Raw genomic sequence first — 27,819 nt, forward strand, 5'->3', positions numbered from 1 at the left:
CAGAGCTTGGGGCCCAGGCAACAGAAGGCATGGCCACCGATGGTGGAGCGATTATAATCAGGGATGCTCAGGAGGGCAGAATTAGAGGAGTGCAGAGATCTCGGGGGGTTGTGGGGCTGGAGGAGGTTACAGAGATAGGGAGGAGTGTACAGGCTGGAGGAGGTTACAGAGATAGGGAGGGGTGTAGGGGCTGGAGGGGGTTACAGAGATAGGGAGGGGTGTAGGTGCTGGAGGGGGTTAGACAGATAGGGAGGGGTGTAGGGGCTGGAGGGGGTTACAGAGATAGGGAGGGGTGTAGGGGCTGGAGGGGGTTACAGAGATAGGGAGGGGTGTAGGGGGTTACAGAGATAGGGAGGGGTGTAGGGGCTGGAGGGGGTTACAGAGATAGGGAGGGGTGTAGGGGCTGGAGGGGGTTACAGAGATAGGGAGGGGTGTAGGGGCTGGAGGGGGTTACAGAGATAGGGAGGGATGTAGGGGGTTACTGAGATAGGGAGGGGTGTAGGGGCTGGAGGGGGTTACAGAGAGAGGGAGGGGTGTAGGGGGTTACAGAGAGAGGGAGGGGTGTAGGGGCTGGAGGGGGTTACAGAGAGAGGGAGGGGTGTATGGGGCTGGAGGGATTTGAAAACAAGGATGAGAATTTTGAAATCGAGGTGTTGCTTAACTGGGAGCCAATGTAGGTCAGCGAGCACAGGGGGTGATGGGTGAGTGAGACTTGGTGCGAGTTAGGACACGGGGCAGCGAGCACAGGGGGCGATGGGTGAGTGAGACTTGGTGCGAGTTAGGACACGGGGCAGCGAGCACAGGGGGCGATGGGTGAGTGAGACTTGGTGCGAGTTAGGACACGGGGCAGCGAGCACAGGGGGCGATGGGTGAGTGAGACTTGGTGCGAGTTAGGACACGGGACAGCGAGCACAGGGGGCGATGGGTGAGTGAGACTTGGTGCGAGTTAGGACACGGGGCAGCGAGCACAGGGGGCGATGGGTGAGTGAGACTTGGTGCGAGTTAGGACACGGGGCAGCGAGCACAGGGGGCGATGGGTGAGTGAGACTTGGTGCGAGTTAGGACACGGGGCAGTGAGCACAGGGGGTGATGGGTGAGTGAGATTTGGTGCGAGTTAGGACACGGGGCAGTGAGCACAGGGGGCGATGGGTGAGTGAGACTCGGTGCGAGTTAGGACACGGGGCAGTGAGCACAGGGGGTGATGGGTGAGAGGGACTCGGTGCGAGTTAGGACACGGGGTCAGCGAGCACAGGGGGTGATGGGTGAGTGAGACTTGGTGCGAGTTAGGACACAGGGCAGCGAGCACAGGGGGTGATGGGTGAGCGGGACTCGGTGTGAGTTAGGACACAGGGCAGCGAGCACAGGGGGTGATGGGTGAGCGGGACCCGGTGCGAGTTAGAACACGGGGGCAGCCGAGTTTTGGATCACCTCTAATTTACGTCGGGTAGAATGTGGGAGCAAAGCCAGAAAGAAGCGCAGCGCGTTGGAATAGTCAAGTCTGGAGGTAACAGGGGCACGGATGAGGGCTTCAGCAGTGGATAAGCTGAGGCAGGGGCGGAGAGGGGCGATGTTACGGAGGGGGAAAGAGGTGGGTTTAGTTCTGCCGCGGAGATCTGGTCATATACTCACCAAGTTGTCGCATGAGTGCAAGAGGGAGGATGATGAAGATGCTGACAATGATGATTAAATAGTTGCCGTTCATATACCACATTCTGAAACAGGGCACAAAAAACAAATAATCTTTATTTCAAAGTGTCCAAAGTTCTCTTTCCCCTTCGATGTACATCGCACCTTAACACACCACTCGCATCTCTGTAACCTCCTCCAGCCCCTACTTCCCTCCCTATCTCTGTAACCTCCTCCAGCCCCTACACCCCTCCCTATCTCTGTAACCTCCTCCAGCCCCTACACCACTCCCTATCTCTGTAACCTCCTCCAGCCCCTACACCCCTCCCTATCCCTGTAACCTCCTCCAGCCCCTACACCCCTCCCTATCTCTGTAACCTCCTCCAGCCCCTACACCCCTCCCTATCTCTGTAACCTCCTCCAGCCCCTACACCCCTCCCTATCTCTGTAACCTCCTCCAGCCCCTACTTCCCTCCCTATCTCTGTAACCTCCTCCAGCCCCGACACCCCTCCCTATCTCTGTAACCTCCTCCAGCCCCTACACCCCTCCCTATCTCTGTAACCCCCTCCAGCCCCTACACCCCTCCCTATCTCTGTAACCTCCTCCAGCCCCTACACCCCTCCCTATCTCTGTAACCTTCTCCAGCCCCTACACCCCTCCCGATCTCTGTAACCTCCTCCAGCCCCTACTTCCCTCCCTATCTCTGTAACCTCCTCCAGCCCCTACACCCCTCCCTATCTCTGTAACCTCCTCCAGCCCCTACTTCACTCCCTATCTCTGTAACCTCCTCCAGCCACTACACCCCTCCCTATCTCTGTAACCTCCTCCAGCCCCTACACCCCTCCCTATCTCTGTAACCTTCTCCAGCCCCTACACCCCTCCCTATCTCTGTAACCTTCTCCAGCCCCTACACCCCTCCCGATCTCTGTAACCCCCTCCAGCCCCTACACCCCTCCCTATCTCTGTAACCTCCTCCACCCCTCCCGATCTCTGTAACCTCCTCCAGCCTCTACATCCCTCCCTATCTCTGTAACCTCCTCCAGCCCCTACATCCCTACCGATCTCTGTAACCCCCTCCAGCCCCTACACCCCTCCCGATCTCTGTAACCTCCTCCAGCCCCTACATCCCTCCCTATCTCTGTAACCCCCTCCAGCCCCTGCACCCCTCCCAATCTCTGTAACTTCCTCCAGCCCCTACACCCTTCCCTATCTCTGTAACCCCCTCCAGCCCCTACACCCCTCCCTATCTCTGTAACCTCCTCCATCTCTCCCTATCTCTGTAATCTCCTCCAGCCCCTACACCCCTCCCTATCTCTGTAACCTTCTCCACCCCTCCCGATCTCTGTAACCCCCTCCGGCCCCTACACCCCTCCCTATCTCTGTAACCTCCTCCAGCCCCTACACCCCTCCCGATCTCTGTAAACTCCTCCAGCCCCTACACCCCTCCCTGTCTCTGTAACCCCCTCCAGCCTCTACACCCCTCCCTATCTCTGTAACCCCCTCCATCCCTACATTCCTCCCTATCTCTGTAACCTCCTCCAGCTCCTACACCCCTCCCCATATCTGCAACCTCCTCCAGCCCCTTTACCCCTCCCTATCTCTGTAACCCCCTCCGACCCCTACACCCCTCCCTATCTCTAACCTCCTCCAGCCACTACACCCCTCCATATCTCTGTAACCTCCTCCAGCCCCTACACCCCTCCCTATCTCTGTAACCTCCTCCAGCCCCTACACCCCTCCCCATCTCTGTAACCTCCTCAAGCCCCTACACCCCTCCATATCTCTGTAACCTCCTCCAGCCCCTACAACCCTCCGAGATCTCTGCGCTCCTCTAATTCTGCCCTCCTGAGCATCCCTGATTATAATCGCTCCACCATCGGTGGCCGTGCCTTCTGTTGCCTGGGCCCCAAGCTCTGGAACTCCCTCCCTAAACCTCTCCGCCTCTCTGTCCTGCTGGTGATCCGGGTCATGATCACATCGCTGAGTGTGGGAGCTTGCTGTGCGCAAATTGCCGCGTTTCCCACAATGCAACAGTGAGCACACTTCAAACAAAAAGCGCTTCATTGACTGTGGGGTGCCCCGAGGGGGTGAAAGGCGCTATATAAATGCACAACTTTTTAAAATGAATCTGAGCGGTCGCGAGGTCGCACAGAAGGAGTTAAGTACACGGCTCCCACCCATTTTTCCACAGCTCCCTTGCCAGGCGACGGAGGAGCAGGTGGGGGCTTTGTGGACTCTGTAACTCACCCTTGGCAGTGGCCTGTGAAATAAATGGAGGGTATCCAGCTGGAAGCTTCAAGCACTCCCATATATAGTCAGGAATCCGCGTCTAACAGGCCCTAGCTTTTGGCTCCAGCTCTGTTGGCAAATGGCCTCCCTCAGATGTCGGATTGGAGCATTTTAACCCTTCCCCGACTCTCATAGAAAATAGGTGCAGGAGTAGGCCATTCGGTCCTTCGAGCCTGCACCGCCATTCAATATGATCATGGCTGATCATTCCCTCAGTAACCCTTTTCCGCTTTCTCTCGAAACCACTTGATCCCTTTAGCCGTAAGGGCCACATAGAAACATAGAAAATAGGTGCAGGAGTAGGCCATTCAGCCCTTCTAGCCTGCACCGCCATTCAATGAGTTCATGGCTGAACATGCAACTTCAGTACCCCATTCCCACATCTAACTCCCTTTTGAATATATCTAACGAACTGGCCTCAACAACTTTCTGTGGTAGAGAATTCCACAGGTTCACAATTCTCTGAGTGAAGAAGTTTCTCCTCATCTCGGTCCTAAATGGCCTACCCCTTATCCTTAGACTGTGACCCCTGGTTCTGGACTTCCCCAACATCGGGAACATTCTTCCTGCATCTAACCTGTCCAGTCCCGTCAGAATTTTATATGTTTCTGTGAGATCCCCTCTCATCCTTCTAAACTCCAGTGAATATAAGCCTAGTCGATCCAGTCTCTCCTCATATGTCAGTCCTGCCATCCCGGGAATCAGTCTGGTGAACCTTCGCTGCACTCCCTCAATAGCAAGAATGTCCTTCCTCAGATTAGGAGACCAAAACTGAACACAATATTCCAGGTGAGGCCTCACCAAGGTCCTGTACAACTGCAGTAAGACCTCCCTGCTCCTATACTCAAATCCTCTCGCTATGAAGGCCAACATACCATTTGCCTTCTTCACCGCCTGCTGTACCTGCATGCCAACTTTCAATGACTGATGTACCATGACACCCAGGTCTCGTTGTACCTCCCATTTTCCTAATCTGCCGCCATTCAGATAATATTCTGCCTTCCTGTTTTTGCCCCCAAAGTGGATAACCTCACATTTATCCACACTATACTGCATCTGCCATGCATTTGCCCACTCACCTAACCTGTCCCAGTCACCCTGCAGCCTCTTAGTGTCCTCCTTACAGCTCACACCGCCACCCAGCTTAGTGTCCTCTGCAAACTTGGAGATATTACACTCAATTCCTTCATCCAAATCATTAATGTATATTGTAAATAGCTGGGGCCCCAGCACTGAGCCCTGCGGCACCCCACTGTCCCCACCCCCGTAGGCAACACCCTCCCAATCGCTCTCCCGGAGGCACCAACTCTCGCTCGGCTGACACAAGAACATAAGAAATAGGAGCAGGAGTTGGCCATTCGGACCTTCGAGCCTGCTCCGCCATTCAATTAGATCACCGTGGGCCGCCCTGACCTGCTTGAGAACACCATCGCAGGTCGGGGCTATAAATAGAGCTGGAGCGCTGGGCCCTGGAACATTGTGGGCGGAGGTACAGCGAATGAGGGTATGGGGCCCAGAAGAGCCAAGGGCCCAGGGCCTGCCCCCCCGTGTCCTAACTCACACCAAGTCCCGCTCACCCATCACCCCCTGGGCTCACTGCCCCATGTCCTAACTCACACTCAGTCCCGCTCACCCATCACCCCCTGTGCTCGCTGCCCCGTGTCCTAACTCGCACCCAGTCCCACTCACCCATCACCCACTGTGCTCGCTGCCCCCGTGTCCTAACTCACACCCAGTCCCGCTCACCCATCACCCCCTGTGCTCACTGACCCCGTGTCCTAACTCGCACCCAGTCCCGCTCACCCATCACCCCCTGTGCTCACTGACCCGTGTCCTAACTCACACTCAGTCCCGCTCACCCATCACCCCCTGTGCTCGCTGCCCCGTGTCCTAACTCGCACCCAGTCCCACTCACCCATCACCCACTGTGCTCGCTGCCCCCGTGTCCTAACTCACACCCAGTCCCGCTCACCCATCACCCCCTGTGCTCACTGCCCCGTGTCCTAACTCGCACCGAGTCCCGCTCGCCCATCACCATCTGGGCTCACTGCCCCGTGTCCTAACTCGCACCGAGTCCCGCTCGCCCATCACCCCCTGTGCTCACTGCCCCGTGTCCTAACTCGCACCCAGTCCCACTCACCCATCACCCCCTGTGCTCACTGCCCCATGTCCTGCTCACCCATCACCCCCTGTGCTCACTGCCCCATGTCCTGCTCACCCATCACCCCCTGTGCTCACTGCCCCGTGTCCTAACTCGCACCGAGTCCCGCTCGCCCATCACCCCCTGTGCTCACTGCCCCGTGTCCTAACTCACACCCAGTCCCACTCACCCATCACCCCCTGTGCTCACTGCCCCGTGTCCTAACTCGCACCGAGTCCCGCTCACCCATCACCCCCTGGGCTCACTGCCCCGTGTCCTAACTCACACCCAGTCCCGCTCACCCATCACCCACTGTGCTCACTGCCCCGTGTCCTAACTCGCACCCAGTCCCGCTCACCCATCACCCCCTGTGCTCACTGCCCCGTGTCCTAACTCGCACCCAGTCCCGCTCACCCATCACCCCCTGTGCTCACTGACCCCGTGTCCTAACTCACACCCAGTCCCGCTCACCCATCACCCCCTGGGCTCACTGCCCCGTGTCCTAACTCGCACCCAGTCCCACTCACCCATCACCCCCTGTGCTCACTGACCCCGTGTCCTAACTCACACCCAGTCCCGCTCACCCATCACCCCCTGTGCTCACTGACCCCGTGTCCTAACTCACACCCAGTCCCACTCACCCATCACCCCCTGTGCTCACTGACCCCGTGTCCTAACTCACACCCAGTCCCGCTCACCCATCATTCTATCCCCTGTGCTCACCGACCTACATTGGCTCCCAGTCCGGCAACGCCTCGATTTCAAAATTCTCCATCCTTGTGTTCAAATCCCTCCATGGCCCTCGCCACACCCCACCTCCCTCCCTCCCTATCTCTGTAACCTCCTACAACCCTCCGAGATCTCCGCGATCCTCCAGTTCTGCCGTCCCGCGCACCCGCCCTCCCCGATTCCCATCGCTCCACCATCGGCGGGCCGTGCCTTCAGCTGCCTGATGGGAGCCAAAGCCCTGGAACTCCCTCCCTAAACCTCGCCGCCCCCTCTCACTTTCAAGACACTCCTTAAAACCTCCCTCTTTGACCAAGCTTTTGGTCACCTGTCCCCGATATCGCCTTGTGTGGCTCGGGGTTTGAATTTTGTTTGAGTTACGTAAGAATTTGGAGCAGGAGTAGGCCATTTGACCCCTCGGGCCTGCTCCACTGAAGTTAAAAGGTGATATTTAAATGTTATTTGTTGTTGATGGTCATTGGTGGCCTGGGGGGGCGGGGGGGGAAGGGCGTGCAGAGAGATAGCTTAGCATTAATTAATTTCTCACAATCCAACTGACTCTTGGATCTGTCAAGCATGGAGCGGGGATCGAACGTTCCAGAAAGCCACGGTTAAAAATAACACCCTCACGGCACAATGTCCCCTCACAGGTCCAAAATACCTTCCGTTCCCACGCCAGAAATCCCGTGTTACTGTGTCCAGCTCTGGCACAAGATTAGCCCTCTGTTCCACACCGCTCCACATTGCTTTCAGCACCAAACAAGTCCGCTCCTTCGAATGAAGAGAAGCAACTTTGTCGGCTTTTCCAATTCCGCCTTTTCCTCAGACGTTGAATCGTTGAGCAGTGTGGAGGCCCCGAGACCTGTGTGAGAACATCAGCGGCAGGCGGGGGGGCCATGAAAGGAGAGGCGAGCAGCAGGCCCGGGAGCAGTGTGGGGGCACCCTACTCCAGGGGGCAGCGCGAGCCGGTGCAGGAGGGAGTCGGCAGCCAAGGGAGACATCACCAAGGCCCAGGTCGGCGATTGGAGCGTGGGGCAGACACAGCAGGAGCGGCGAGAGATCGTAGAGGGACGTGATCGGGGGCCCAGGAGAGGCGAGGGCCCAGGGGGCAGCACGGGGCCCAGCCCACACACTGTGTGCGATATGTGGGCGCACTGGGTCCGTGCAGCAGAGCTGGTCTCCAGTCGTCCTGGTTAACCCTTGCCCCTGGACCCAGACCTCGCTCTGTCAAGCCCCGTGTGGTGGCTGGTGTGCAACGGTCACCCCACGTTAAAACAATCCACCCACAGGCATCTCCCACCCTTCAGGATGTAGTTCGGGATCAGGAATATTAGGCCCTTCATTGAAACACCTGTGAGCTCGTCCCTTTTTGTCGTGGAAGCGAGTCATCCTCGCTTCGAGGGGCTGTCTATGACGACGGTTATCCACTTTGGTGGCGAAAACAGAAAGGCAGATTATTATCTGAATGGCGGCAGATTAGGAAAAGGGGAGGTGCAACGAGACCTGGGTGTCATGGTACATCAGTCATTGAAAGTTGGCATGCAGGTACAGCAGGCGGTGAAGAAGGCAAATGGCATGTTGGCCTTCATAGGGAGAGGATTTGAGTATAGGAGCAGGGAGGTCTTACTGCAGTTGTACAGGGCCTTGGTGAGGCCTCACCTGGAATATTGTGTTCAATTTTGGTCTCCTAATCTGAGGAAGGACGTTCTTGCTATTGAGGGAGTGCAGCGAAGGTTCACCAGACTGATTCCCGGGATGGCAGGACTGACATATGAGGAGAGACTGGATCGACTGGGCTTATATTCACTGGAATTTAGAAGAATGAGAGGGGATCTCATAGAAACATATAAAATTCTGACGGGACTGGACAGGTTAGATGCAGGAAGAATGTTCCCGATGTTGGGGAAGTCCAGAACCAGGGGTCACAGTCTAAGGATAAGGGGGAAGCCATTTAGGACCGAGATGAGGAGAAACTTCTTCACCCAGAGAGTTGTGAACCTGTGGAATTCTCTACCACAGAAAGTTGTTGAGGCCAGTTCGTTAGATATATTCAAAAGGGAGTTAGATGTGGCCCTTGCGGCTAAAGGGATCAAGGGGTATGGAGAGAAAGCAGGAATGGGGTACTGAGGGAATGATCAGCCATGATCATATTGAATGGTGGTGCAGGCTCGAAGGGCCGAATGGCCTACTCCTGCACCTATTTTCGATGTTTCTATGAATTGTTAGACGCGGGCCAGATTTTCGGTTCAGCTGACACTGGGGCGGTAATGAACTTACGAATATATGTACAATGACGGGCAACTAAAGACTACCTGGTCCAGCCAGCCTGTCCCACACAGTCGCGATACCCCCTCGTATCACAACACACACACACACACTCCCAACCCCACCCCAAAACCCTGCGATCTCCTGGGGGGAGAGGCACAAAAATCAGATAAACAAAAAACCCCCAGGGCCAATTTGGGGGGGGGGGAAAAAATCTGTGAAATTCCTCAATGACCCATCTCGGCGACAGAAACGAGCCCAGGAGCTCCCCCTGGCCCTGAATTCCGTGCAGTACCCACCCTACAGTACGAGGCGATCTCAGCCCCAGCTCTCGCTTGAAGGAGTTTTCAGCGAGTCTGCATCCACACGTGAGACGGCAGCTCGTTTGCGAGGTCGACTGTTCTCTGGGAACAGACCCATCTCCTCACATCGACCCTCAATCTAACCCTGTACAACCTAAATGTGTGCTCCCTGGTCCTGCTGAACCTGTCGAATTGAAATAGCAGCATCATCATCACGGGCAGTCCCTCGGAACCGAGGAAGACTCGCTTCCACTCTTAACACGAGTCCTTCGGTGGCTGAACAGTCCCAATACGGGAGCCACAGTCCCTGTCACAGGTGGGACAGACAGTGGTTGAGGGAAGGGGAGGGTGGGACTGGTTTGCCGCACGCTCCTTCCGCTGCCTGCGCTTGCTTTCTGCACGCTCTCGGCGACGAGACTCGAGGTGCTCAGCGCCCTCCCGGATGCGCTCCCTCCACTCAGGGCGGGACTGGTCTTTGGGCCCAGGGACTCCCAGGTGTCGGTGGGGGATGTTGCACTTTATCAGGGAGGGCTTTGAGGGTGGTCCCTTGTAACGTTTCCTCTGCCCACCTTTGGCTCGCTTGCCCGTGAAGGAGTTCCGAGTAGAGCGCTTGGCTTTGGGGAGTCTCGTGTCTGGGGGACATGCGGACAATGTGGCCCTGCCCAGCGGAGCTGGTCGAGTGTGGTCATCGAAATAAACGGTCAGCTGGGACACCGTCTATTCCCTTCATTATCTTATAAACCTGAACCAGATCGCCCGCTCAGTCTACGCTGCTCGAAGGTACAGAGTCCCAACTCTGTTAACCTATCTTGATAACGAAGAAGCTTTAAACCAGGAACGTTTGTGTCCCGGCGGGTACAGTTTGCAGCTCAGTCAGCAACATTGGTCCGCCGGGCCCAGAGTGTAGGCGGAGCGCGAGGGGAGATGTTGCACCGCTCTCTCGGGGCGCTAGGCCGGCCAAGTGTGGGAAAATCCCAAGATAAACAGTCGGCCCGGGAGCGCCCCGAGAGGGGCCTGGGGAGAGAAATAATCCACCAAAAACAGTCCGAATAAATAACCCACACTGCCACAACGTGAATCACAAAAAATAACAATCGCGCTTACCAGGGGTGGACACGACTGACTAAACTGCAGCCGCCACAGGTCGGACCGCCCGCTTTCACAGGCGGTCCCACCAGGGGGCGCTGCTGCCTCCAATGCAAGTACATCCTTCCTGAGCGCGGGCTGCTCCAAGTGTGCGAGGATTTTCAGATGGGCGACTGGGTGTCGCCATCAAAACCCTGGTCGCTGTTTGGGAGCGTGGGCAGGAACATCGGCGGGGCCCTGGTACAGAGGAGGGGCGAGAGATCGGGGCGGAGGAGCGGCGAGAGATCGGGGCGGAGAGAGATCGGGGCGGAGGAGCGGCGAGAGATCGGGGCGGAGGAGCGGCGAGAGATCGGGGGCGGAGGAGCGGCGAGAGATCGGGGCGGAGGAGCGGCGAGAGATCGGGGCGGAGGAGCGGCGAGAGATCGGGGCGGAGGAGCGGCGAGAGATCGGGGCGGAGGAGCGGCGAGAGATCGGGGCGGAGGAGCGGCGAGAGATCGGGGCGGAGGAGCGGCGAGGGATCGGGGCGGAGGAGCGGCGAGAGATCGGGGCGGAGGAGCGGCGAGAGATCGGGGCGGAGGAGCGGCGAGAGATCGGGGGCGGAGGAGCGGCCAGAGATCGGGGCGGAGGAGCGGCGAGAGATCGGGGGCGGAGGAGCGGCGAGAGATCGGGGGCGGAGGAGCGGCGAGAGATCGGGGCGGAGGAGCGGCGAGAGATCGGGGGCGGAGGGGCGACAAATGAGGGAACAGGGGGCCCAGGAGGGGCCGAGGGCCCGGGGGCAGCACGGGCCCAGCCCACACTGTGTGATATGTTGTGTGCACTGGGTCCGTGCAGCAGAGCAGGTCTCCAGTCGTCCTGGTTAACCCTTGCCCCTGGACCAAGACCTCGCTCTGTCAGGCCCGTGTGGTGGCTGGTGTGCAACGGTCACCCCACGTTAAAACAATCCACCCACAGGCATCTTCCACCCCCTCAATTGGAGTTCAGGACTGGAACATCGGGTCCTTCATTGAAACATCTGTGAACTCCTGTGGAAGCAAGTCATCCTCGTTCGAGGGACCGCCTACGATGATGATGACATGATGATGACCCCTCCTTAAACACGGAGACCAGAACTGCAGGCAGTACTCCAGGTGTGGCCTCACCAGTACCCTGTACAGTTGTAGCAGGACTTCCCTGCAGGATCGAGGGTCCGAGTGGCCTACTCTTGTCGCTGTGACTCACCCATTGCTCTCGTGCAGTTGAAGGAAGGCCTGAATGACGAGAGGGAGCTCATACTTGATGATGTAGAGGTAGCTTGACATGGCTGAGGAAGGAAGCGAGAGAGGTGTTACAATCGTTGGGGGTGTGGCAGCAAATGGCATCCTCGTCGCAAACCAACACCTGGATATTTGACGCAAATCCAGTGAATTATCACTCCAATCGTACGACGGGGAAAGCTCGTAATGGGACGTCTAGTCCAGCCCTCCATTGGACGGTCTCCTGAGATGCCAATTGGAGAAATGAGGGAAATGGGTCCTTACTATCCACTCTGAGGACAGACGCACCAACGTTAGCGTCCTCGACCAGGCCCAACATCCCCAGCATCGAAGCACTGACCACACTCGACCAGCTCCGCTGGGCAGGGCCACATTGTCCGCATGTCCCCCAGACACGAGACTCCCAAAGCAAGCGCTCTACTCGGAACTCCTTCACGGGCAAGCGAGCCAAAGGTGGGCAGAGGAAACGTTACAAGGGACCAGCCTCAAAGCCTCCCTGATAAAGTGCAACATCCCCCACCGACACCTGGGAGTCCCTGGGCCCAAAGACCAGTCCGCCCCGAGTGGAGGGAGTGCATCCGGGAGGGGCGCTGAGCACCTCGAGTCTCGTCGCCGAGAGCGTGCAGAAACCAAGCGCAGGCAGCGGAAGGAGCGTGCGGCAAACCAGTCCCACCCTCCCCTTCCCTCAACCACTGTCTGTCCCACCTGTGACAGGGACTGTGGTTCTCGTATTGGGCTGTTCAGCCACCTAAGGACTCATTGTTAGAGTGGAAGCAAGTCTTCCTCGATTCCGAGGGACTGCCCATGATGATAGAGATCCCTCATCATTTTATACGCCTTAATGGAATTAAGGCAAATGGAATGTTGGCCTTTATTGCAAGGGAGATGGAGTATAAAAGCAGAGAAGGCTTGGTATTGGTGAGGCCACACCTGGAGTACTGCGTGCAATTTTGGTCTCCATATTTAAGGAGGGGCATACTTGCTTTGGAGGCAGTTCAGAGAAGGTTCACTCGGTTGATTCCGGGGATGAGGGGGTTGACTTATGAGGAAAGGTTGAGGAGGTTGGGCCTCTACTCATTGGAATTCAGAAGAATGAGAGGTGATCTTATCGAAACGTATAAGATTATGAGGGGGGCTCGACAAGGTGGATGCAGAGAGGATGTTTCCCCCTCGTGGGGGAATCTAGAACTAGGGGGCACATAGTCTCAGAATAAGGGGCCGCCCATTTAAAACTGAGATGAGGAGGAATTTCTTCTCTCAGAGGGTTGTAAATCTGTGGAATTCGCTGCCTCAGAGAGCTGTGGAAGCCGGGACATTGAATATATTTAAGACAGAGATAGACAGTTTCTTAACCGATAAGGGGGCGGGCAGGGAAGTGGAGCTGAGTCCATGATCGGATCAGCCATGATCGTATTAAATGGCGGAGCAGGCTCGAGGGGCCGAATGGCCGACTCCTGCTCCTATTTCTTATGTTCTTAATTAAGTCGAAATCAAGGGCGGATCAGAGGACGAGGGCCTCAGACACCAAGATGCTAAGAACACAAGGCAGACATGCTCACCTCCAATGTTGTGTACCGATATGATAACCGCGGCGATGATTTTCCCAGGTTGACCAAACGCTTTGTGTCCCAGCTGTTCATAGGCCCGGATTCCTAAGCAAAGAGACAACCGGCCATTAATGGAAATGAATAAATATCCATCATAGCCCCAAGGTAAGCTTCCGGCCACCTCACAAAGCCCACCTCGTTTCCCCCTCCGTAACATCGCCCATCTCCACTCCCTGCCTCAGCCCATCCGATCCGCTGCCGAAACCCTCATCCGTATCTTTGTAACCTCCTCGACTCGACTAAATCCAACGCACTCCTGGCAAACCTCTGCGCTCCTCCAATTCTGCTCTCTTGAGCACCCCACCCCCTGATTTCCATCACTCCACCATCGGCGTCCGTGCCTTCAGCCGCCTGGGGCCCAAGCTCTGGGACTCCCTCCCTGAACCTCTCCGCCTCCAAGAGGTGGGATTTAAACAGTGTCTTAAAAAGGAGGAGAGAGAGGCGGAGAGGTTTAGGGAGGGAGTTCCAGAGCTTGGGGCCCAGGCAACAGAAGGCACGGCCACCGATGGTGGAGCGATTATAATCAGGGATGGTCAGGAGGGCAGAATTAGAGGAGTGCAGAGATCTCGGGGGGTTGTGGGGCTGGAGGAGGTTACATAGATAGGGAGGGGTGTAGGGGCTGGAGGAGGTTACAGAGATAGGGAGGGGTGTAGGGACTGGAGGAGGTTACAGAGATAGGGAGGGGTGTAGGGGCTGGAGGGGGTTACAGAGATAGGGAGGGGTGTAGGGACTGGAGGAGGTTAGAGATAGGGAGGGGTGCAGGGGCTGGAGGAGGTTACAGAGATAGGGAGGGGTGTAGGGGCTGGAGGAGGTTACAGAGATAGGGAGGGGTGTAGGGGCTGGAGGGGGTTACAGAGATAGGGAGGGGTGTAGGGACTGGGGGAGGTTACAGAGATAGGGAGGGGGTAGGGGCTGGAGGGGGTTACAGAGATAGGGAGGGGGGTAGGGGCTGGAGGAGGTTACAGAGATAGGGAGAGGTGCAGGGACTGGAGGGGGTTACAGAGATAGGGAGGGGTGTAGGGGCGGGAGGAGGTTACAGAGATAGGGAGGGGTGTAGGGGAGGGAGGAGGTTACAGAGATAGGGAGGGGTGTAGGGGCTGGAGGAGGTTACAGAGATAGGGAGGGGTGTAGGGGCTGGAGGGGGTTACAGAGATAGGGAGGGGTGTAGGGACTGGAGGAGGTTACAGAGATAGGGAGGGGGTAGGGGCTGGAGGAGGTTACAGAGATAGGGAGGGGTGTAGGGACTGGAGGGGGTTACAGAGATAGGGAGGGGTGTAGGGGCGGGAGGTGGTTACAGAGATAGGGAGGGGTGTAGGGGCTGGAGGAGGTTACAGAGATAGGGAGGGGTGTAGGGGCTGGAGGGGGTTACAGAGATAGGGAGGGGTGTAGGGGAGGGAGGAGGTTACAGAGATAGGGAGGGGTGTAGGGGCTGGAGGGGGTTACAGAGATAGGGAGGGGTGTAGGGGCTGGAGGGGGTTACAGAGATAGGGAGGGGTGTAGGGGCTGGAGGAGGTTACAGAGATAGGGAGGGGTGTAGGGGCTGGAGGGGGTTACAGAGATAGGGAGGGGTGTAGGGGCTGGAGGGGGTTACAGAGATAGGGAGGGGTGCAGGGGCTGGAGGGGGTTACAGAGATAGGGAGGGGTGTAGGGGCTGGAGGAGGTTACAGAGATAGGGAGGGGTGTAGGGGCTGGAGGGGGTTACAGAGATAGGGAGGGGGAAGGGGGGGCAAGGAGGCCATGGAGGGATAATACTCCTGTGAAGCTTGGGATGATTAACACGCAAAAGGCGCAAGTTGTTGTTGTTATAGTTAAGAGAAATGAAACTTCCTCGCGTATAATTCTGGGGTACAGCGGGACCTGGGGGTTACTTGTGCATGAAACACAAAAGGATAGTATGCAGGTACAGCAAGTGATCAGGAAGGCCAATGGGATCTTGGCCTTTATTGCAAAGGGGGATGGAGTATAAAAGCAGGGAAGTCTTGCTCCAGTTATACAGGGTATTGGTGAGGCCACACCTGGAGTACTGCGTGCAGTTCTGGTCTCCGTATTTAAGGAGGGATACACTTGCTTTGGAGGGAGTTCAGAGAAGGTTCACTCGGTTGATTCCGGGGATGAGGGGGTTGCCTTATGAGGAAAGGTTGAGCAGGTTGGGCCTGTACCCATTGGAGTTTAGAAGAATGAGAGGTGATCTTATCGAAACGTATCAGATTCTGAGGGGGGCTGGACAGGATGGATGCAGAGAGGATGTTTCCCCCTCGTGGGGGAATCTAGAACTAGGGGGCACATAGTCTCAGAATAAGGGGCCGCCTATTTAGGACGGAGATGAGGAGGAATTTCTTCTGGTGAATCTGTGGAATTCTCTGCCCCAGAGAGCTGTGGGGGCTGGGTCACTGAATATATTTAAGGTGGAGATAGACAGATTTTTGAGCGATAAGGGAGTGAAGGGGCGGGCGGGGAAGTGGAGCTGAGCCCAAGATCAGATCAGCCGCGATCTTATTGAATGGCGGAGCAGGCTCGAGGGGCTGAATGGCCGACTCCTGCTGGCGCCTATTTCTTATGTCCTTATGTTGAACACGAGGATGAGAATTTTAGAAATCGAAGCGTTGCTTAAACGGGAGCCAATGTAGGTCAGTGAGCACAGGGGGTGATGGGTGAGCGGGACTCGGTGCGAGTTAGGACACGGGGCAGCGAGCACAGGGGGTGATGGGTGAGCGGGACTCGGTGCGAGTTAGGACACGGGGCAGTGAGCACAGGGGGTGATGGGTGAGCGGGACTGGGTGCGAGTTATGACACGGGGTCAGTGAGCACAGGGGGTGATGGGTGAGCGGGACTTGGTGTGAGTTAGGACACGGGGTCAGTGAGCACAGGGGGTGATGGGTGAGTGGGACTCGGTGCGAGTTAGGACACGGGGTCAGTGAGCACAGGGGGTGATGGGTGAGTGGGACTCGGTGCGAGTTAGGACACGGGGTCAGTGAGCACAGGGGGTGATGGGTGAGTGGGACTGGGTGTGAGTTAGGGAGACAGGGGTAGCCGAGTTTTGAACGGGTTGAAGGGGGGGGGGTGCAGGGGGGGGGGGTGTCTGACTTACCGACAAATCCGGCAGATTTCAGGAGCAAGTGGATGGAGTAAGCAGAGAGCGTGGCGATACAGATCAGCAGGAATCTGAAAGGGAACACAAAGAAACCAGTCACACAATCGACTGCGGCTGAACAGGAGTTTAGGTTGACAGTGATTCCTACCCCCCAAATTTCTTTTTTCAATTCGTTCCTGGGATGTGGGCGTCGCTGGCAAGGCCGGCATTTATTGCCCGTCCCTAATTGCCCCTTGAGAAGGAGGTGGTGAGCCCCCTTCTTGAACCGCTGCAGTCCGTGTGGTGAAGGTGCTCCCACAGTGCTGTTAGGGAGGGAGTTCCAGGATTGGGACCCAGCGACGATGGAGGAACGGCCGATATATTCCCAAGTCGAGGGATGGTGTGTGTGACTGGGAGGGGAACGTGGAGGGGGTGGTGTTCCCATGGACCTGCTGCCCTTGACCTTCTAGGCGGGTAGAGGTCGCGGGTTCGGGAGGTGCTGCCGAAGAAGCCTTGGCGAGTTGCCGCGGTGCATCTTGTGGACGGTGCACACTGCAGCCACGGTGCGCCGGTGGTGGAGGGAGTGAGTGTTGGAGGTGGTGGAGGGAGGGAGTGTTGGAGGTGGTGGAGGGAGTGAGTGTTGGAGGTGGTGGAGGGAGTGAGTGTTGGAGGTGGTGGAGGGAGTGAGTGTTGGAGGTGGTGGAGGGAGTGAGTGTTGGAGGTGGTGGAGGGAGTGAGTGTTGGAGGTGGTGGAGGGAGTGAGTGTTGGAGGTGGTGGAGGGAGTGAGTGTTGGAGGTGGTGGAGGGAGTGAGTGTTGGAGGTGGTGGAGGGAGTGAGTGTTGGAGGTGGTGGAGGGAGTGAGTGTTGGAGGTGGTGGGGAGCGTGGCCCATCGAGCGGCTGCTTTGTCCTGGATGGTGTCGAGCGTCTCGAGTGTTGTTGGAGCTGCACCATCCAGGCAAGTGGGGAGTGTTCCCTCACACTCCTGACTTGTGGGTTGTGGATGGTGGAGAGGTTTTGGGGAGTCAGGAGGTGAGACACTGGGCACAGAATACCCAGCCTCTGACCCGCTCTTGTGGCCACAGTATTTATGTGTCTGGTCCAGTGAAGTTTCTGGTCAATGGTGACCCCCAGGATGTTGATGGCGGGGGATTGGGCGATGGGAATGCCGGTGAATGTCAAGGGGGCGGTGGTTAGACTCTCGCTTGTTGCCGATGGTCATTGCCTGGCACTTGTGGGGCGCGAATGTTACTTGCCAGTTATTTGCTCAGCCAAATTATCCGTCCCTTCCTTTACTGATGCGATACCAAGCCCCAAAGATCAGGGAGGCACTGGGGTCTGGGGCGAGAGATGCCAATCGCCCTCCTGTACCTCCTCCCCACTCCCAGCCAGGGCCACATTTCACGTGTGGCCCTCGAGATGAGGCAGGAGATGTGGGTCAGAGTGTCAGGGGTTCGAGAGCCACTCCAGGAACTCCAGCCCAATCAGCCAGTCTCCCCCCCCTTGACCGAGGGGGTGTCATTCACAAAGACTTTGAGAGTTCTTTGAGGCAGAAGAGAAGGCGTTCATTCCTACAGCGCCAGTCTGCACCTCAAGTCCCAAAGCGTCTCATGGTCAGAGAAGCACTTTCTGATCAAGCGCCGTCACCATCAGCGACAGCGAATGTGGGATGGGGGAGGGAGAGGGAGGAGGAGAGAGAGGGAGGAGGAGAGAGGGAGGAGGAGAGAGAGAGTGGGGGGAGAGAGTGGGGGGAGAGAGGGAGGAGGAGAGAGAGGGAGGAGGAGAGAGAGGGAGGAGGAGAGAGGGAGGAGGAGAGAGAGGGAGGGGGAGAGAGGGAGGAGGAGAGAGAGAGTGGGGGGAGAGAGGGAGGAGGAGAGGGAGGAGGAGAGAGAGGGAGGAGGAGAGAGAGGGAGGAGGAGAGAGAGGGAGGAGGAGAGAGAGGGAGGAGGAGGAGAGAGGGAGGAGGAGGAGGAGAGAGGGAGGAGGAGAGAGAGGGGGGTGGAGAGAGGGGGGTGGAGAGAGGGAGGTGGAGAGAGGGAGGTGGAGAGAGGGAGGTGGAGAGAGGGAGGTGGAGAGAGGGAGGTGGAGAGAGGGAGGTGGAGAGAGGGAGGTGGAGAGAGGGGGGTGGAGAGAGGGAGGGCGGGAGATTGAGGGCGGGAGAGTAGAGGGGGGGAGAGGGCGAGGGGAGAATTTCTTCTCACTCCCTCCTCCATCATCCGCCCCACCCCCCCCCCGTACGACACACAGCAGCGCCCCCACCATACTCACACAAACAGCACGATTCCCGTGTTGGACATGGCGTAGGCGAGGCCCAGAATCCCGCTGCCCATGATGGCATTGCTCAGGTTGAATACAGACATCCCGATCGAGGTCTTCCCTTCAAACTGCAGAGAGCAACGAGGCACCATCAGTACTCCCTCTACACTGTCCCATCAAACACTCCCAGGGCAGGTACAGCACGGGGTTAGATACAGAGTAAAGCTCCCTCTACACTGTCCCATCAAACACTCCCAGGGCAGGTACAGGGGGTTAGATACAGAGTAAAGCTCCCTCTACACTGTCCCATCAAACACTCCCAGGGCAGGTACAGCACGGGGTTAGATACAGAGTAAAGCTCCCTCTACACTGTCCCATCAAACACTCCCAGGGCAGGTACAGGGGGTTAGATACAGAGTAAAGCTCCCTCTACACTGTCCCATCAAACACTCCCAGGGCAGGTACAGGGGGTTAGATACAGAGTAAAGCTCCCTCTACACTGTCCCATCAAACACTCCCAGTGCAGGTACAGGGGGTTAGATACAGAGTAAAGCTCCCTCTACACTGTCCCATCAAACACTCCCAGAGCAGGTACAGGGGGTTAGATACAGAGTAAAGCTCCCTCGACACTGTCCCATCAAACACTCCCAGGGCAGGTACAGGGGGTTAGATACAGAGTAAAGCTCCCTCTACACTGTCCCATCAAACACTCCCAGGGCAGGTACAGGGGGTTAGATACAGAGTAAAGCTCCCTCTACACTGTCCCATCAAACACTCCCAGGGCAGGGACAGGGGGTTTGATACAGAGTAAAGCTCCCTCTACACTGTCCCATCAAACACTCCCAGGGCAGGTACAGGGGGTTAGATACAGAGTAAAGCTCCCTCTACACTGTCCCCATCAAACACTCCCAGGGCAGGTACAGGGGGTTAGATACAGAGTAAAGCTCCCTCAACACTGACCCATCAAACACTCCCAGGGCAGGTACAGCACGGGGTTAGATACAGAGTAAAGCTCCCTCTACACTGTCCCATCAAACACTCCCAGGGCAGGTACAGGGGGTTAGATACAGAGTAAAGCTCCCTCAACACTGTCCCATCAAACACTCCCAGGGCGGGTACAGGGGGTTAGATACAGAGTAAAGCTCCCTCTACACTATCCCCATCAAACACTCCCAGGGCGGGTACAGGGGGTTAGATACAGAGTAAAGCTCCCTCTACACTGTCCCATCAAACACTCCCAGGGCAGGTACAGCACAGGGTTAGATACAGAGTAAAGCTCCCTCTACACTGTCCCCATCAAACACTCCCAGGGCAGGTACAGGGGGTTAGATTCAGAGTAAAGCTCCCTCTACACTGTCCCCATCAAACACTCCCAGGGCAGGTACAGCACGGGGTTAGATACAGAGTAAAGCTCCCTCTACACTGTCCCATCAAACACTCCCAGGGCAGGAACAGGGGGTTAGATACAGAGTAAAGCTCCCTCTACACTGTCCCATCAAACACTCCCAGGGCGGGTGCAGGGGGTTAGATACAGAGTAAAGCTCCCTCTACACTGTCCCCATCAAACACTCCCAGGGCAGGTACAGCACGGGGTTAGATACAGAGTAAAGCTCCCTCTACACTGTCCCATCAAACACTCCCAGGGCAGGAACAGGGGGTTAGATACAGAGTAAAGCTCCCTCTACACTGTCCCATCAAACACTCCCAGGGCAGGTACAGGGGGTTAGATACAGAGTAAAGCTCCCTCTGCACTGTCCCATCAAACACTCCCAGGGCAGGTACAGCACGGGGTTAGATACAGAGTAAAGCTTCCTGTTCCGAATGTAACAGGCTCGAGGGGCTGAACGGCCTCCTCCTGTTCCTAATGTAACAGGCTCGAGGGGCTGAACGGTCTTCTCCTGTTCCTAATGTAACAGGCTCGAGGGGCTGAACGGCCTCCTCCTGTTCCTATGTTCCTGGACCTCTATAGAACGGGGTGAATTTTAATTGGCATTCAAAAGCAGAGAGGGAGTTGGGTCCGTTGGGATTACCGTACAGCGTTGACAAGTGGGACCTGATGGGGAAAATTACGAAAGTTGCAGTTATGAGGCCACGGAAAGAAGTTGCTTACGTCTGTGAACTGTATCTGTTTTGACCCGGATTTATGAGGCAAGAATTCTGCACTTTCAGCCATGGTCGATTCAGCAGCTTCATAGCTGTGGAAAAAGACAAAAAATCCGTAAATGAGTATCGAGGTACACTGACGTGTTTGCTGAACGAGGGAGCCCCGCACTGTCGGAGGGGCGGTACTGAGGGAGCCCCGCACTGTCGGAGGGGCAGTACTGAGGGAGCGCCGCACTGTCGGAGGGGCAGTACTGAGGGAGTGCCGCACTGTCGGAGGGGCAGTACTGAGGGAGCGCCGCACTGTCGGAGGGGCGGTACTGAGGGAGTGCCGCACTGTCGGAGGGGCAGTACTGAGGGAGCGCCGCACTGTCGGAGGGGCAGTACTGAGGGAGCGCCGCACTGTCGGAGGGGCGGTACTGAGGGAGTCCCGCACTGTCGGAGGGTCGGTACTGAGGGAGCCCCGCACTGTCGGAGGGGCAGTACTGAGGGAGCCCCGCACTGTCGGAGGGGCAGTACTGAGGGAGCCCCGCACTGTCGGAGGGGCAGTACTGAGGGAGTGCCGCACTGTCGGAGGGGCGGTACTGAGGGAGCGCCGCACTGTCGGAGGGGCGGTACTGAGGGAGCGCCGCACTGTCGGAGGGGCGGTACTGAGGGAGCGCCGCACTGTCGGAGGGGCAGTACTGAGGGAGCGCCGCACTGTCGGAGGGTCAGTACTGAGGGAGCGCCGCACTGTCGGAGGGGCGGTACTGAGGGAGCGCCGCACTGTCGGAGGGGCGGTACTGAGGGAGCGCCGCACTGTCAGAGGGGCAGTACTGAGGGAGCGCCGCACTGTCGGAGGGGCGGTACTGAGGGAGCGCCGCACTGTCGGAGGGGCGGTACTGAGGGAGCGCCGCACTGTCGGAGGGGCGGTACTGAGGGAGCGCCGCACTGTCGGAGGGGCGGTACTGAGGGAGCGCCGCACTGTCGGAGGGGCGGTACTGAGGGAGCGCCGCACTGTCGGAGGGGCGGTACTGAGGGAGCGCCGCACTGTCAGAGGGGCGGTACTGAGGGAGCGCCGCACTGTCGGAGGGGCAGTACTGAGGGAGCGCCGCACTGTCGGAGGGGCAGTACTGAGGGAGTGCCGCACTGTCGGAGGGGCAGTACTGAGGGAGCCCCGCACTGTCGGAGGGGCGGTACTGAGGGAGTGCCGCACTGTCGGAGGGGCAGTACTGAGGGAGCCCCGCACTGTCGGAGGGGCAGTACTGAGGGAGTGCCGCACTGTCGGAGGGGCAGTACTGAGGGAGCCCCGCACTGTCGGAGGGGCAGTACTGAGGGAGCGCCGCACTGTCGGAGGGTCAGTACTGAGGGAGTGCCGCACTGTCAGAGGGGCGGTACTGAGGGAGTGCCGCACTGTCTGAGGGGCAGTACTGAGGGAGTGTCGCACTGCAGAATCGGAGGGCCTATACTGAGGGACACTACAGAAATACACGTTCTTCCTTAAAGCAGAAAGGGTCGAGTTTGACAGGGCCAGACAGAGAAACTCCAGTTAATGGGGCACGTGCGCTCAAGGTTAGGCCGCTACGATAGGCACTGAACAGATAACCTCTGCCAACCTCCGGCAAACAAGCTGATACCAGGGTGAGAATGTGAAGCCTGAACAAGCAATTACAGAGCGATAACGCATCGACTGATAATCAGTGTTGCCAACCAGACCCTGACTGAACCTGCGTTCACTGCTCAACATCGAGTTTACGACAACTGGCATTTATATAGCGCCTGTCACGACCACTGGACGTCTCAAAGCGCTTCACAGCCATTGAAGTACTTTTGGAGTGTAGTCACTGTTGTAATGTGGGAAACGTGGCAGCCAATTTGCGCACAGCAAGCTCCCACAAACATCATCATAGGCAGTCCCTCGGAATCGAGGAAGACTCGCTTCCACTCTAACAATGAGTCCTTCGGTGGCTGAACAGTCCAATACGGGAGCCACAGTCCCTGTCACAGGTGGGACAGACAGTGGTTGAGGGAAGGGGAGGGTGGGGCTGGTTTGCCGCACACTCCTTCCGCTGCCTGCGCTTGGTTTCTGCACGCTCTCGGCGACGAGACTCGAGGTGCTCAGCGCCCTCCCGGATGCACTCCCTCCACTTAGGGCGGACTGGTCTTTGGGCCCAGGGACTACCAGGTGTCGGTGGGGGATGTTGCACTTTATCAGGGGAGGCTTTGAGGGTGGTCCCTTGTAACGTTTCCTCTGCCCACCTTTGGCTCGTTTGCCGCGAAGGAGTTCCGAGTAGAGCGCTTGCTTTGGGAGTCTCGTGTCTGGGGGGACATGTGGACAATGTGGCCCTGCCCAGCGGAGCTGGTCGAGTGTGGTCATAAACGGCAATGTGATAATGACCCAGATCATCTGTGATGTTGATTGAGGGTTAAATATTGGCAACACTTAGTAGTCATCGGCAAATGGGATGTTGGCCTTTATTGCAAAGGGGATGGAGTATAAAAGCAGGGAAGTCTTGCTCCAGTTATACAGGGTATTGGTGAGGCCACACCTGGAGTACTGCGTGCAGTTCTGGTCTCTGTATTTAAGGAGTGATATACTTGCATTGGAGGCAGTTCAGAGAAGGTTCACTCGGTCGATTCCGGGGATGAGGGGGTTGACTTATGAGGAAAGGTTGAGGAGGTTGGGTCTGTACCCATTGGAGTTTAGAAGAATGAGAGGTGATCTTATTGAAATGTATCAGATTCTGAGGGGGCTGGACAGGGTAGATGCAGAGAGGATGTTTCCCCCTCGTGGGGGAATCTAGAACTAGGGGAGCACATAGTCTCAGAATAAGGAGCCGCCCATTTAGGACGGAGATGAGGAGGAAGTTCTTCCGGTGAATCTGTGGAATTCTCTGCCCCAGAGAGCTGTGGGGGCTGGGTCACTGAATATATTTAAGGGGGTGATGGACAGATTTTTGAGCGATAAGGGAGTGAAGGGGCGGGCGGGGAAGTGGAGCTGAGCCCAAGATCGGATCAGCCGCGATCTTATTGAATGGCGGAGCGGGCTCGAGGGGCCGAATGGCCGACTCCTGCTCCTGATGTTCTTCTGAAGGAATCGGGAGACTCGGCTGCACTTACCCGTCATTGAAAATCATCTTCTCCGCGTTACTGTCATTCATGTGGTGTCCATTCACCATCATTTCTGTGTCCTCCTCCTCGGTGGACAATTTCTCCAGTTCCATTATTGTTAAAACAAAGGTAACGCTTTATTTCAAGAAAGTATTCCGGGCCAGTATACCCGCAGGCCGAGTCCAGAATGGGCAGAGAATCTATTCGCGTCTCCAACAACAGTCGGACCCGTTTTCCAACCTGGGATCGAGAGAGACAGGAGAATTAAAATATTATTCACCACGAAAATGTTCACTCGACTTCGAAACAGACCCGTTTCTTCCCCCCTCCCCCACTATCCTCACCTCTCTCTCCCGCCCGCTCTCTCGCTTGAAGGTGTCAGCTTCTGGTGGGGTCCTCCAATGGGTTCCCTACCCCTTCCAGCCACAATCATCCTACGTAAACTCGAGGTGACCCAAAACTCGGCTGCCCCCGTGTCCTAACTCGCACCCAGTCCCGCTCACCCATCACCCCCTGTACTCGCTGACCCCGTGTCCTAACTCGCACCCAGTCCCGCTCACCCATCACCCCCTGTGCTCGCTGCCCCCGTGTCCTAACTCGCACCGAGTCCCACTCACCCATCACCCCCTGTGCTCACTGCCCCCGTGTCCTAACTCGCACCCAGTCCCGCTCACCCATCACCCCCTGTACTCGCTGACCTCGTGTCCTAACTCGCACTGAGTCCCGCTCACCCATCACCCCCTGTACTCGCTGACCCCGTGTCCTAACTCACACCCAGTCCCACTCACCCATCACCCCCTGTGCTCACTGACCTCGTGTCCTAACTCGCACCGAGTCCCACTCACCCATCACCCTCTGTGCTCACTGACCTCGTGTCCTAACTCGCACCGAGTCCCACTCACCCATCACCCTCTGTGCTCACTGACCTCGTGTCCTAACTCGCACCGAGTCCCCCTCACCCATCACCTCCTGTGCTCACTGACCCCGTGTCCTAACTCACACCCAGTCCCACTCACCCATCACCCCCTGTGCTCACTGACCCGTGTCCTAACTCACATCGATTCCACTCACCCATCACCCCGTGCTCGCTGACCCCGTGTCCTAACTTGCACCGAGTCCCACTCACCCATCATCCCCTGTGCTCGCTGACCCCGTGTCCTAACTCACACCCAGTCCCACTCACCCATTACCCCCGGTGCTCGCTGACCCCGTGTCCTAACTCGCACCCAGTCCCGCTCACCCATCACCCCCTGTGCTCGCTGACCTACATTGGCTCCCAGTTAAGCAACTCCCCGATTTCAAAATTCTCATCCTTGTTTACAAATCCCTCCCTCGCCCCCTCCCTATCTCTGTAATCCCCTCCAGCCCAGACACCCCTCCCTATCTCTGTAACCTCCCCCAGCCCCACACCCTCCCTATCTCTGTAACCCCCTCCAGCCGATACACCCCTCCCTATCTCTGTAACCTCCTCCAGCCCCTACACCCCTCCCTATCTCTGTAACCTCCTCCAGCCGATACACCCCTCCCTATCTCTGTAACCTCCCCCAGCCCCTACACCCCTCCCTATCTCTGTAACCCCCTCCAGCCGATACACCCCTCCCTATCTCTGTAACCTCCTCCAGCCCCTACACCCCTCCCTATCTCTGTAACCTCCTCCAGCCCCTACACCCCTCCCTATCTCTGTAACCCCCTCCAGCCCCACAACCCCCCCGAGGTGTTTACACTCCTCTAATTCTGCCCTCCTGACCATCCCTGATTATAATCGATCCACCATCGGTGGCCGTGCCTTCTGTTGCCTGGGCCCCAAGCTCTGGAACTCCCTCCCGAAACCTCTCCGCCTCTCTCTCCTCTTTGAAGACACTCCTTAAAACCCACCTCTGTGACCCAGCTTTTGGTCACCTGCCCCTAATTTCTACTTATGCAGCTCGGGGTCATATTATTATCTCATAATAGTCCTGGGAAGAGCCTTGGGATGTTTCACTGCGTTAAAGGCGCTGTATAAATTCAAGCTGTTGTTGCCTCACTCATGTCCCCACTCCTCACCTTTCACCCCAGGTACTCATTGTGTGACCAGGTCAACATCTGCCCTTTGACCTCCGCCCCTCCCACTGTCCAGGGCCCCAAACACTCCTTCCAGGTGAAACAGCGATTCACTTGTATTTCTTGCAATTCAGAATACTGTCTTCATGGCTCACAATGTGGTCTCCAGTGCACTGGGGAGACTGAACCCAGACTGACGGAGCGCCGCACTGCGCTGTCGGAGGGGCGGTACTGAGGGAGTGCCGCACTGCGCTGTCGGAGGGGCGGTACTGAGGGAGCGCCGCACTGCGCTGTCGGAGGGGCGGTACTGAGGGAGCGCCGCACTGCGCTGTCGGAGGGGCGGTACTGAGGGAGCGCCGCACTGCGCTGTCGGAGGGGCGGTACTGAGGGAGTGCCGCACTGTCGGAGGGGCGGTACTGAGGGAGCGCCGCACTGTCGGAGGGGCGGTACTGAGGGAGCCCCGCACTGTCGGAGGGGCTGTACTGAGGGAGCCCCGCACTGTCGGAGGGGCAGTACTGAGGGAGCGCCGCACTGTCGGAGGGGCAGTACTGAGGGAGCGCCGCACTGTCGGAGGGGCAGTACTGAGGGAGCGCCGCACTGTCGGAGGGGCAGTACTGAGGGAGCGCCGCACTGTCGGAGGGGCAGTACTGAGGGAGCGCCGCACTGTCGGAGGGGCAGTACTGAGGGAGCGCCGCACTGTCGGAGGGGCGGTACTGAGGGAGCCCCGCACTGTCGGAGGGGCAGTACTGAGGGAGCGCCGCACTGTCGGAGGGGCGGTACTGAGGAAGTGCCGCACTGTCGGAGGGGCGGTACTGAGAGAGTGCCGCACTGTCGGAGGGGCGGTACTGAGGGAGTGCCGCACTGTCGGAGGGGCAGTACTGAGGGAGCGCCGCACTGTCGGAGGGGCAGTACTGAGGGAGCGCCGCACTGTCGGAGGGGCGGTACTGAGGAAGTGCCGCACTGTCGGAGGGGCGGTACTGAGAGAGTGCCGCACTGTCGGAGGGGCAGTACTGAGGGAGTGCCGCACTGTCGGAGGGGCAGTACTGAGGGAGCGCCGCACTGTCGGAGGGGCAGTACTGAGGGAGCGCCGCACTGTCGGAGGGGCAGTACTGAGGGAGTGCCGCACTGTCGGAGGGGCAGTACTGAGGGAGCCCCGTACTGTCGGAGGGGCAGTACTGAGGGAGTGCCGCACTGTCGGAGGGACAGTACTGAGGGAGTGCCGCACTGTCGGAGGGGCAGTACTGAGGGAGCGGCGCACTGTCGGAGGGGCAGTACTGAGGGAGCCCCGTACTGTCGGAGGGGCAGTACTGAGGGAGAGCCGCACTGTCGGAGGGGCAGTACTGAGGGAGCCCCGCACTGTCGGAGGGGCGGTACTGAGGGAGCGCCGCACTGTCGGAGGGGCTGTCTTTCAGATACAACGTTAAACCGAGCGCCCAATATTTATCCCTCAACCAACATCACTAAAAAAAAAAGACGGATGATCTGGGTCATTATCAGATCGCTGTGTGTGGGAGCTTGCTGTGCGAGTGGGACTCCAGAGGGAGACCTGTGGGCACGGATTCTGTGACTGTCACTCACCGGGGAACTGAGCCTGTGTGGCCAGGAATCACATCGAAAATAAAACCAAGGGAGAAGGATATCTGATCAGTGAAGGGATCAGAACCGAGAATGATGGACCCCCTCTCTCATTCATTTCCAGCGTGAGGAACGTGTTCATAGAGAAAGAGAGATCGAGAAACAAACACACAGAGGGGGAGAGGGAGAGAGAGAGAGAGAGAGGGAGAGGGAGAGGGAGAGAGAGAGAGAGAGAGAGAGAGAGAAACACACACAGAGGGGGAGAGGGATAGAGAGAGAGAGGGGGAGAGGGAGAGGGAGAGGGAGAGAGAGAGGGGGAGAGGGAGGGGGAGAGGGAGAGAGAGAGGGGGAGAGGGAGAGGAGAGAGAGAGAGAGAGAGAGAGAGAGAGAGGGG

At 57.6% G+C, this 27,819-nt stretch overlaps 1 protein-coding gene across 1 annotated transcript in view; it reads right to left on the reverse strand.

Annotated features, from left to right (window-relative positions):
• Positions 1-24,048, reverse strand: part of slc38a5b (solute carrier family 38 member 5b) — a 72,307-nt gene extending 48,259 nt beyond the window's left edge. Inside the window, exons 1-7 of the mRNA XM_070869202.1 lie at positions 23,820-24,048; positions 20,731-20,815; positions 18,633-18,748; positions 16,384-16,457; positions 13,248-13,340; positions 11,654-11,735; positions 1,630-1,712 (exon numbers count right to left, since the gene is read on the reverse strand). Of these exons, the coding sequence (XP_070725303.1) occupies positions 1,630-1,712; positions 11,654-11,735; positions 13,248-13,340; positions 16,384-16,457; positions 18,633-18,748; positions 20,731-20,815; positions 23,820-23,923 (637 nt within the window). The 5' untranslated portion in view covers positions 23,924-24,048. The remainder of the gene's footprint in view (positions 1-1,629; positions 1,713-11,653; positions 11,736-13,247; positions 13,341-16,383; positions 16,458-18,632; positions 18,749-20,730; positions 20,816-23,819) is intronic.
• Between the last annotated feature and the right edge of the window lie 3,771 nt (positions 24,049-27,819).

This window comes from Pristiophorus japonicus, chromosome 32 (assembly GCF_044704955.1).
Source record: "Pristiophorus japonicus isolate sPriJap1 chromosome 32, sPriJap1.hap1, whole genome shotgun sequence".
Taxonomy (NCBI): Eukaryota; Metazoa; Chordata; class Chondrichthyes; family Pristiophoridae; genus Pristiophorus; species Pristiophorus japonicus.